The sequence below is a fragment of the Strix aluco genome, chromosome 14 (assembly GCF_031877795.1).
Source record: "Strix aluco isolate bStrAlu1 chromosome 14, bStrAlu1.hap1, whole genome shotgun sequence".
NCBI lineage: Eukaryota > Metazoa > Chordata > Aves > Strigiformes > Strigidae > Strix > Strix aluco.
Window position 1 is genome coordinate 15,025,825 of NC_133944.1, and position 11,663 is coordinate 15,037,487.

An 11,663-nucleotide genomic window follows, 5' to 3' on the forward strand; every position below is an offset into this window, starting at 1 on the left:
GTCAATGGAGCAACACTTGCTGGATTGCACTATAAGGCATTTAACTTCATGTTCAAACTAGTACTTACTTTAATCCATGTACCAGATTATAAAATTTCTGCATCACTCCAATTTATGGACTTGACATTTGTCAAACTATTCCTTACCAATGCAGAACTGTACATAAAGATGGTCTTAGGCATGTTTTAAGCTCATAATTAATCATATCTTTTAACGTACGGAGTTGTAACCAGGAGTTAAGCAAGCTAGGCTTCTTTCTTCCTAGAGAGGATCAGTCAGTTAAGGCTGATCAACCATGGCCTGACAGCTTTGGTAAGGGGTTTCTTTGGTATTGTCAGTTGTTTCCTTTTTAAAAAACTTCTCACACAGCTTGTATGAGACTAAATTTACAGAGCAACACCATCTTGTCTTTTTGCTGTGACACGTCAGAATGACTTTAGTGGTGTTTGTTTGGTAATTCAAAAGAAAAGGAAGTTTAGGGAAAGGGAAGCTAGTCCTGCTTCTCTAAACATACATGCATATCCCAGCATCACTACAAGAAAGCAAAAGCAGGCTAAGCACCACTAAAAAAAAGCAGAAGCAGGCTATTCTCTTCTTTGTATCAGGTATTTGAGTGTTTTCTGGAGCAGAAAGATTTACCTGGGTTTTTTTGGGCGTAGGTTGTTTGTTTTATAAACAAGAACATGGTCTGATATAAAATGGTTTTATTATGAATTGTCAGATTTTTTACAGTTTTTGAGTGACATGGGCTGTCCCATCTGGATCAGTAGATAAGAATACTGTGCCAGACGCATGATACAGAAAAAGCTACTAACTTCAACATCAACTTGCTTGCAACATCAACTACATACACTGTGAAAACCACTAGTGTTTTAAAACATTATCTAAATTACTTTTGACACAGTTCCTTGGTCAATAAAGAATACAGGTTTGGTCATTTGTACAAAACCTAAGATACTCATACCTCTGGTGTGATTTTTTATTTGGATGCATGAAGATAGTAAGTTTCTGCAAGGAACTCTACTTTTAAGGATATAGCTTTGAAAGATTTTATAGATTCAATGCTATGTGTAGTCATGCCTTTCTAAAGTTCCAGGTTATTACATGTTTATTAAATACTCTCTTCACCTGCTTAGAGTTTACATGTCCTGTAACCATTTGCATCGGGCAGGTTATTCACTTTGCCAGCTCTGAAGCACTGCATATTCTGAACACTGAACAGCTAAGCTGCTAAAACCAAACCTCAGCTCTGAACCAGGCTCCTTCCCACACAGCAAGAAGGTTTCCCAGTGCCTGTCCAAGCCGTGGCAGCACAACCGCTGCCGGCCCTGGCCCCAGGCACCCCCCGGCGCCGGGCCCTACTCACCCCGGGGATGAGCCGGCACCTGCCCTGCCGCAGCTCCTCACGGGCCGAGGTCAGCAGCGGCCGCTTCAAAGCAATGAACAAAAAAGCACAATTAATTCAGTGGCACCAGGACAAAGCGGGTGTGCGGGCGGATCCCCGTAAGCCTGTCCCGCTCCCCGCGTTTGCGCCTGTCCGGCCGCGGCCCGGCCCATCCCTGCGGCCCCACCGACACGGAGGACCCCACGATCCCCACCCTCGCCGCCTCCCCGCGCCTCCTGCCCTCCCTTCTGCCAGGAGAGGCCGGCAACCCCCGGGGTACCCTCCGCCCCCCGCCCGGGCAGCTCCCGCCCCGCAGACCGAGGCCTCCCGGGACGCCCCGTCCCCGCAGCCCCTCACAGGGGGCCGGGTCGCCCGCTCCCACCGCCCCGGAGGGTGTGTCCGCCCGGGCCCGGGGGAGGGGGGGAGGGAGGGAGAAGCCCCCGCTCTTACAAAAGCTTCCCGGGCGCGGAGCGGCGCGTTTATCCCGCGGGGTGGCAGCCATGCCCCTGAAGAAGCCCGCGGGCAAGCGGCGCAGCACCGACTCGGGCGTGGAGCGCGACCGCGGGGCCCTCTCCCAGGAGAAGAAGGATCAGCGCATCGCGCTCTTCCTCCGCGACTTCGACCACCAGGGTAGGGCTGGTGCCCGCAGGTGCTGCGGCGGCTCCTGGCGCGAGTCGGCGCGCTGGAGCTGCCCACACGGCGCCGTGGCGGTACCGGGGCTCTCCGCCCGCCCGCCCTTCCCCGCCCGGCGGGGAGAGCCTCTGGGCCGGGGCCGGGGCGCGGCCAGCAGCGAGGAGAGCGGAGCCGCCCGCCGCGGCCCCCGCGGGGCGCCGCCAGGAAACCGAGTCCCGGCTCGGGCTGGCTCCGGGGCGCCGCCGCTCCGGGAGGGGGCGCCCTGGCGGCCGCCGGGGCCCGGGGACGAGCGGGCCGCAGCGCTCGGGGCCGCCGGCGGGAGCCCCGCCATGGCGGACGGGCGGGTGGACAGGCGGCCCCCTCATGGCGGACGGGCGGGTGGACAGGCGGCCCCCTCATGGCGGACGGGCGGGTGGACAGGCGGCCCCCTCATGGCGGGCGGGCGGGGGCCCCCCCGGCCCCCCCCTCCGCCCACTTCGCCGCCGGTCTGGGGGGCGGCTCCTGTCGTTGCCTGCGCCGGGTGTCTCGTCAGCTCAAGGAGTGTCTGACGGCGACTTTGGGGCGCTCGGACTCCCCAGTCAGGTTACCCCCGATGAAGCATTGTTCTGTTTTTTAATGCAGTCTATTAGTGCTTATACTTGGAAATACATAACACGTATAGCAATAAAAGCCTGTTTGTTTTAAAGCCAAGGAAAATATCCAGGAAATGAAGAAAGACCTTGATTCGCTTTTGCAAACAGCTGAGAAGGCGTTTACAGTGGAGCTGCTGAAGATGCCGCTTGCCATCAGGAAAATGAAAAGACAAGACTTGCTTAGTAAGTGTGTGTGGCCTTACATTTGCAAGGGATGGAGACATCATTACAGCACGATGTACCCTTGTGAGAAAACCTGTAAACTTGGGGACTTTTATGAAAAAGTTTGCTCTGTCTGCTGAATATTTTAAGCTCATCAGCAACGGTATTACACAGCAGGTGCTCAGTAAGCACTCTTCTTCAAGTAGACTGACCTGTGTAACACAAGGTGTAGAATTAGTAGGTAACAGTGTAGAGAATCTGGAGCCGCCTTCTATGTGTGCTCTTAAGTCATCTTGTTTAAAGCCTGAGAGAGAAGGAATAATTACAAGTCTAGTATTTTCTGTGCATAAAAACTTAAGCACTTCTTTCCATGTGAATCTGTTCTAGCCACAGAGATGATTGTTTTTTCAATAATTTGAAGTCTTTTACTACTGAGCCTTTCTCATCTAGTTGTTTACCTGTGATGATAACTGAACAAGTTTAATTTTAACCTTATTTATGCAGCAGTTTAAGCTGTGGTGTACAGTCAGTGTCAGATGTATATTCTGGTGAGAACTGATGTTTTTGGAATCTATCTTGCAGCTGGAAATTGCAGGGGGCGCACAAAGATCAAACCTAAGACTCTTGAAGAACTTGAGTTTACTGTAAGCCTTTGCTGAGTATGTATTTCAATGTCTTTCTTGAAAACTTCTGCCTTCAGCACAGTGTATGAATTCAGGTTATATACTGTGTGACTATGCTTAGTATCCTTTCAAAGATTAAACATACTGAAATGGTCCAATATTTTCATTGTTGTTTTGTAGGAGAGACTATCCTGCAAGACTTGACTCTTGTTCAAACACAACATATGTGCTAGCTGAGGTTAACTATTTAAGCAACAGTAATCCTGAATTACTTGTTTAGCTTCATAGCCCATAAGATAAGAACCTGCAGATAACAGTTATGCAAGTAATAGTATATAAACAAGTTACATTTTCTTGAGTTACAGATTTGCAAGGAGGGGAGGAAATGGCTCTTGCTGCTGTGGTGGTAAGTGTGTGTTTTCAAATTCTATCACAGCTTAGAGGAGTCATCTTGCTGTAAAAGTTTCAGTCAAATAATTTTGTTTGGCTGTCTGTTTAAATAGAAGATGATATGAAAAGGCTAGACAGCCAGCTGTGGTGCAGTTATCAACATTACCTAAAGCCTTAGGGTCATCTTCTAGCAGAAATCCAGGTGTTTCTGAAAAAATAAACTGGCGTTTAGCCAATCCCAATTCTGTCACTTTCTCTTATGCCCTTTTAGTTCACTGCCTTTTGTAGGATAATATGCATTTACTCAGCTAAATCTGTTGACTTTCCCTTGTCGGATAAACATTTTTTCAGACTGACTGCTCTGTAGAAGACACACCAAATCCAAAACTGGTGAGGACCAACAGCAAAAAAGGCAAGTCAATCCATTAATATATAGCTTGGTTCTTAAATTTTCTGTATTGGTTTGAACTGAGCATTTGTAAAGTGAATGCTAAGCCTGGAGGATACAGGAAGGGAAGCTGTATAACTAGAAGGACAACATACAAGTCCCCCAGCATTCAGTGTGGAGGATCCTGAGCTTTGCTACTGTTGAGGTACATTAATACATAAGTGTTCCTGCCCTTTGGATTTATCACTGAAAACGGCAAGAAGAGACAGATTTAAGTGACTTGTCAGTGCTTCATAGTATAGCAGAAAAGCTAGGAAAGTTGCCCATTTTCTCACAGGTTTCCCTTTGACCTCCTGCCCATTGAGGTTTGTAAGGAAAATACTGTTTCTCTTCATACTCCAAAGCACGCAATAAGAAGGACACTCCCGCCGAAATGTAGATCTATTTTGTCTGGGGATTGAAGGGTTATCTTGTGTCTTTTAACTGTCCCATGTGTCACAGTGTCTGTGACGAACACACATAGTTTGTTTTGAACTCTGTCCCAGGAGAATGACCATCGGGTAGCAGAGCTGATAGATAGCTGTCACTGGGTAACGAGGCTTCAAATACATGAGTTTGGTGTTTTGAGCTCTTGATGACATTTTCCTTGTCTTTCTAATGTATTTCTAGTTAAGGTAACTACAATTGTTGAATATGAAGATGCCAAGCATATTTCTGCAAAGAAAAAAGTAAGTTTATTCTGAACAAACAGCATGAGGGTTTAATCAGTTCTGACCTGCTATGAACCTTGCTAGATCCATGACTGGGCAGGCGAGTGGCCTGCTGCTTGTTTGAAAAATCAGTTGGTTTAAATTCAATGTATTTTAAGTTAAGCAGGGCCAAACCATATAGTAAATGAATTCCTTAATGATTTCTTAATTTCTGCACTTCTAGTAACTCATTCATACCAAATTGCAAATACTGGCATAGCCGTTCTCTCTTGACTTGCCAATAAGTCTTGATGGTTTGAGGAACGATTTTTTTGAAGAAATTCAATTTCATGTTTTAATACATGCTTTTCTATATTTGAGTGACTTGTGCATTCTTTTCCACATTTCTAAACCAAATAGCACAGGTGTATTAATTTTACCACCTCAGTCCATCTGTGCCATGCAGTGCCTCAGCCAGACACTGAAGTATGTGGCAATATGACAACAAAAAGATTATATGTAGAGTTACAGGCATTAATGATAAGAGGGGTTACAAGTTGGAAGGGTGTATATTATAAAGGTGGTTGGTTGTACAGAACTTCAGTATGAACAAAGATGTCTTGGCATTATGAAACTCTTGGTTTGGAATGCATATTTGCTATTTTATGTGTATGTAGAACTATAGAAAAGGCAGCACTATGGGGATTAATTGTTCTTTTCCAACAGGAAATTCTTACAGTGTTGTTCCCTGGAAGTATCTGTCATTTTGCCTTAAAATGCCACTTTTAACTGCAGTCTTACATTTTCAGGTTTCCAAAACAAAGTCGTTGGTTACTTTGGCTTCTGGTTTAAATAGCAAACTGAACCCTCTTTCTAGGTAAGACTGACCTTTGATAGCTTATTTAACTCAGCTGAACTTGAGAATGCTGAATAAAAGCCTTTTCAGATGAAGTAGCTGAGATTTGAGGCCAATAGGAATCCAGTAAAGATGTCTTCCATAACTTGAACCAGATACATTGTAGTGATGTGAACCCTGAACAAAAAAGCACCTCTAGCTGATGAAGGGATGTAGTTCTCTCTCTCACTCACTGAATGGTGCACAGTTCTCAATCTGTGTAATCAGTATAGATTTCCAGACAGTATGTAATGGAAGAGAGTGTAAGGGAAACATCTTTGTTGCTCTGTTCAGACTAATGAATTGTTCTGTCATAATTTTGGCCTCATACAGAGCTGAAAGGGAGGTGTCATTAGCAGGAAAATACATGCTTGCAGAAGCACGTTAGAGCTACTTGCAGTCAAGATGGACCAAATTCAAGTCTCATTATAAGATCTAATAAATTAAAAAATTGGTGGATATCTGCATGAAATTTTTTTTGAGAAGCTCCTGCTACCACTCTGGCTTTGGTGTGCATACTTGTACCCACTGGCACTTATTTTAATACATTCCAATTGTCTTCAGAGAAATGCAATATAAATAATTTATCAGTGTTTAATGTGCTTAAAAGAAATTTTAAAAAAATCTTAGCCAGGTTTAATTACTTTCTGGAATTGGGATTATAGAATTTTGGGCTCAACAAAATCAAACTAGAGAAGGCTGCTTTGCCTGGGAAGTCTAACTTTTCAGTCTTTGAAGGTTGCTTTTATTAAAGTACACTAACACCAGGCCATAAACATGTGCCCTTACAATATCTCCAAAATGTGTGTGGGAAAAGGGAGATAAGAGGAAAGAGTGAGATAAATGATCATCAAGATTTCTGTGAACTGAGTTAGAATCCAAAACCACAGAGGTTGATTTGGGTCAACCACACAGGACAAATACCCAGAGAAGTAATAGTGAAAAATTAATTCCTGCTGAAAAAGAAACTTCCCAAGAAACTTTTTCCAAACTCAAATAGAAGGCTGTGGATGCTCCCTTAATTATACCCAACTCAGGTATTGCAGCCCTCTCTTATCTACTAGCATAAATGATCCTTTCATTCCCCTATGGTGTTAGGTCCCATCGTATCACATCTATCTCAGGAGGACTACTTCACATGTATATATACTAGATCTCTACCATGGAGCACTTCAGCATTCTCTAATTCACCAGTTGTCTATCTTCTTCCTAGCTAAAACTCTACAGTAGATGAGGAGAAAATAAAAAACCCGAAACGAACAACCACTTTTTTTTTTTTAAGGTCTGTTTACTCTTCTGCAAATGTGACTGAGACCATTAAGTCTCTTGCTTCTGATTGCAGTGCCACAAATTTCAAAGCCACACCAAAGGTATCTAAAAGGTAAGGGGTTTTCAGCTTATTCTTAATAGTTTTGTTAAATACCAAGACACTATATATCTACATTAATATCAATCTCGGTATTAATCATGATCAATCTAGATTTAATTGGTCTTTATGATCTGCTACTAAATTTGGTGGCAGGGATGGTGAACCAGTCACACCACCTGTTTTGATTGTGGTTGTTAACTTATGTTCTCATGGAGGTACAGGATTTCATGTCACAACTAAGCCAGTTTAAAAAAAACAGATTTAGAGTATAAATTCTACTCCCACCCACTGTTGTTTAAAGGTATAGTTTAGAGCTTAAACTAATTCTCTGAGCCCAAGCTTGATTAAAATGTGACCAATACAGCTTGCTTTTTTTTTAAAAAAAAAAGCAACCCCCCAAAGAACCCCAATCAAATAAACTGACAATCAGTTCTTTGCATATTGAACAGTTAAGGTTTTCCGTTATTATCATTCTCCATACGCTAGAGTTTGGTTTTGGCAGAAGTCATCAGCTGAAGTGAGGGGGTTATGAAGCTAGTAAGTGGCTTAGTTTCACCTTGGCCTGCTATAAATTTCAGAGGTGTGTTTCCATTCAGAAGATACCCAAATCTTACATTTTTGAAGTGGAATAAGAACAATTGTATCATGAAGGAAGCTTAGGAACTTTGGCATAAGGCACACCTTGTACCTCTGAGAGCTAGCAGCTTCAGTATTTTTTGATATCTCTCTCTATAGTAGACAGATACAGCACATGTCTCATCTTAAGCCCTGAGGCATGAAGCTTCCTCTTTCCAAAACTATAAGCATTCACTGTTGATATTGGAGTGGATATTCTTGTTACTGAGTGGTCCAAATGTCAGCTTGCTCACTGGCCTGTAGGACAGGCTTAGAAAGTTACTGCAGTGTTTCAGGGTCATAAAATGTTACCTAGTGGTGCTAGTAAATGCTGTGATGGTTGGATTTCCTGTAGTCTTCTGGCAGAACTGGGAAAATTTAAATACTACTGTCTTTCTATTAGGTATGTTTGCTACTACTTGCATTTGCCTCATGCTTGGAAATTCCCTGCAGAGCATAGGAAGATAACCTCAGAGGAATATTTTTATTGTATTCTAGTGCTAGACTACAACAGACTGTCTCCAGAACTGTACCTACCAGTGGAAGAGGTCAAGGCATGTTGCTAAGAAGTAAATCAGTACCCCAAGATAAAACTCTTCCATTTGTAAACATTCCCCTGGCTGATGGACAGGTATCAAACCTTTTTTTTTTTTTTATAAAACCATTTTCATCTTGTAGTAGCTGATAAACTGTGAATAGTCTGATAGCAATAGCTCTTGCTATCCCTAAATGAGCTGCTGTTAAACAAAGGAAAAATGGTTACTTAAGTTCTGTAGTGTAGAGGGAATCATGTGAATTTCAGAAAAGCAGGCCATGCAAGTAAAAACTTTCAGAATCGTTTTTACCTTAAAACTGCTTCTCTTTATGTTTAGACACTCTGTACGGCTGGTGGAGACCTCCATAATATTGATGTGCAACTACTAAATCAAGATACAGTACAGCATATTCATAACTTAGTGGTAAGCTTAAACTACTAGGCTTACATATAAATACGCAGACACCTAGTCTCAGGTTTTCATGTGAGATACTGCTATGAATGCAAATTCTGAGTGCTTTAACAGTTCTGAAGTTAAGCCTAATCGGTTGGCATAAATTGGAGGGAGAAATAGGGCAAGGGAGGAACAGGGAGGGGAGAACTGCTGCACACAGATAATGTGTAAAAGTAAATGCACTTAAATAAGCCTGTGAGTTTGGTAATTGCCTGGGGAACCACAGAAGCATAAACTCTTTCTTTCTTATAGATTGCTCTGGTGTCTCTCCTACAATGTGAGCAAACTGCCATTCTCTATCTCATATTCACAAAGGCTTACAAAGCTGCAGCGAAGTTCTGATTCTTGTTATAATCTATTATTCTACATCCCTTGCTGAGTAAGAACTATACTCCTGTTAATTCTCTGCTGCAGTTGAATGGTAATTGCCTTACCTTTGGTTCAGGGAAGTAAACTGTTTTGAAGCAGGATGAAGTTGAACAGAATTTTGTAGCACATAGTGCCTGACTCTTCTGAAGATGAGGGTACCTGGGCTTTTGGATGAAGTAGTGTGTAGCACTAGAAATCTATCTGGACATAAAAAAAATATTAATCAGTTCAGTCTTGCAGGTGTTTAGACTTGAGTGCAGCTATATGAGTTGGCTGTTTCATAACATGGACCTGCTGCTGTAGGTAGAGAATGGGGGAGTGCTTGCTCACTGCTTGCTTTAGCAGTAGTGACTTCTCTTCTGTTGGGTAGCTTGAACTAAAATTAATTTTTCCCCCCTTAGAGTGAGCTGACTGTACTATGTGGAAAAGCAACTAAACCAAGTTAATGGAACTGTCTTGTGACTACAGAATATGTGCTTGCTGCCTCTCAAGTGTTTAGAGAATGTCTATAATCTCTTAATAAAGCTGTATACTGCCCAGTAAATGTTTTTATATAAAAGCTTACAATGTGATGTGTATTGTTAAATTCCTATTATCTCTGTGAAGGATATGAAAGCAGAAGAAAATAATTCTACTTTTTGAACTTCTTTATAAAAGGCTTAGCTAACATCTAATCTCAATTCACAGTACAATGAACAGTAATAGGTTGTATGTAGGAAATAAGTTTTAACTCTGATACTCTAAATAGGACTTTTGGGGGGTTTTTTACATGGCTATTCATAAGTATAGAGCTCTATAATGTTATTTTTCCCATGCATGCCACAAGCAGAAGGTAGTGTTGGTTTACTACTCAAGTTTAGTCTTCCCAGTATCAGTCTCCCTGAATTTAACTCCGGAATTAAGCTGAAGTGCAAAGCATTTCAAGACATGTATCTTTAGTTCTGTGGTGGCATACATGAATCTGACGCAGGAATTAAATGTATTTCCAGTCTCATGCTGTGACATGACAGTAATGGGAAAAATGACAGGTACTAATGCAGATGTACTGTAGTTTGTGGTGGTAACCCAAGTTTTCTAGTACTTATGTACTTCTGAGTAATTTGTAGGAAAGGCTGTTAACATCCCTCCAGGTGAAGATGCCAGTCCAGCAGTCATGCTGCTGTGGGTGCTCTAGTATTTTCAGAAATTGAGGATGCACTTGGCTTTTACTCTCCCAGTGGTGACTTAAATTAAAGCGTTTTCATTGTGGTAAAGGATGGTATGAAAGACTCCTACACTCATTAAACTGAAACAATAGTTTAAGAATGAAATCTAGATTAGTTTTTCTTCTGTTTCTACCCTTGTTTCACTTAGGGAAACAGAAGTCACAAGTTTCAAATAAGGAAAAAGCAAGCTTTCCAAGGCCTGGGAGACAAAACTCATAAAGAACATGCGGTTAAAACACTCTCAAACCTCTCTTAAACTATGCTCTCACTTGGTAACCAAAAAATACAGGAATAAACCTCATTCAAATTATACATGAAGTTTATAGAACACTCATGAAGAGTTAGTTCTTCAAGGCAGTAGTTTAACCTGAATTAACACCTCTTCTCCCTTAAATTGATAAGATTAATCACATCAATGTGGCATCAGCTTTTGATTATTGCAGGTAAAGGGGCATTTCAACATGAGTGATTTAACAATTGGACTAATGTAGTGTACTACACTAATGTAATAAAAATTGCAATGTAGTACTGAAACCTTCAGTTTTTTGAATTTTTGGAAAAGGTATAGTGTGAGGCATGCTTTGTAAGACAGGCCAACACAGCTTTATTGTGGATCTCAGTTGGTGTTTAGTTGTATTACAAAAATAGCTGCTAGTGTTTAAATCGAGTCTCCTCTTGTTAAAGGGTTGTCTGAGGTACAATTTAGAGATTAGCTTTTTTTGTGACAAAGACTATTACTAAGAGCTAGGAAAGTGTTTCTGGGCCCTGACACAAAGGGCAAAAGCACAGAATCTACCCTGGAATGAAACATAAGGACTCTTCAATCAACTGAAGTCATTCTTATGAATTGTCACCAAGCTAGGAAGTCTCCAACACTCCACTTATATCTACCATCTTCCTTTTAAATTTGTAAGAGGCATACAATTTAATTCCCCACACCTTTTCAGTGATTGTCTGAACTTCTTGCATCAGCCTGAAGCTACAGTGGAAGGTTATGGGTTAATAACTAAAATACAATTTTCCTGTTATATGCTATTTAGAGGGCTGAGGAATTGCTGCATGTTAACAGATAAATCTTTGACATTTCATTTTTTTGAAACAGCAGTAATCTTTCTTTCACTGATTACTTCTAACTTCTCTGCAAACCTATTTTTCAAAAGAAGATAGCCTCATCTTTTATGTGAACAAGAACCACACCAGTGTCACTATCTTATAAATAAATATATGCTGTGAGCACCTTTGTACATTAAATGCACTGAGGACAAGATAAGACTTTCTATAGGAGTCAACTTTAGGTCAGTTTTAGTCACTGCATATACA

At 41.9% G+C, this 11,663-nt stretch overlaps 1 protein-coding gene and 1 long non-coding RNA gene across 4 annotated transcripts in view; one reads left to right on the forward strand and one right to left on the reverse strand.

The window, feature by feature from the left end:
- LOC141929896 (uncharacterized) overlaps positions 1 to 2,044 on the reverse strand; it is a 38,667-nt gene extending 36,623 nt beyond the window's left edge. For both annotated transcript variants that reach the window (XR_012625131.1, XR_012625130.1), the window contains exons 1-2: positions 1,835 to 2,044; positions 1,367 to 1,429 (exon numbers count right to left, since the gene is read on the reverse strand). This is a non-coding gene — a long non-coding RNA (uncharacterized LOC141929896). The remainder of the gene's footprint in view (positions 1 to 1,366; positions 1,430 to 1,834) is intronic.
- LOC141929895 (borealin-2-like) lies at positions 1,841 to 9,710 on the forward strand. 2 transcript variants are annotated; one of them, XM_074839913.1, is made up of 10 exons: positions 1,841 to 2,014; positions 2,704 to 2,832; positions 3,800 to 3,840; positions 4,176 to 4,236; positions 4,882 to 4,940; positions 5,711 to 5,778; positions 7,079 to 7,177; positions 8,279 to 8,411; positions 8,653 to 8,739; positions 9,540 to 9,710. In XM_074839913.1, exons 1-10 carry the CDS (start codon positions 1,885 to 1,887, stop codon positions 9,582 to 9,584), a joined length of 852 nt encoding a protein of 283 aa, XP_074696014.1. In that variant the 5' UTR covers positions 1,841 to 1,884; the 3' UTR covers positions 9,585 to 9,710. The 2 variants fall into 2 exon arrangements, with proteins under 2 accessions (XP_074696014.1, XP_074696016.1); XM_074839915.1 differs by lacking the exon at positions 1,841 to 2,014 and adding an exon at positions 2,328 to 2,599.
- The last annotated feature ends 1,953 nt before the right edge of the window (positions 9,711 to 11,663 follow it).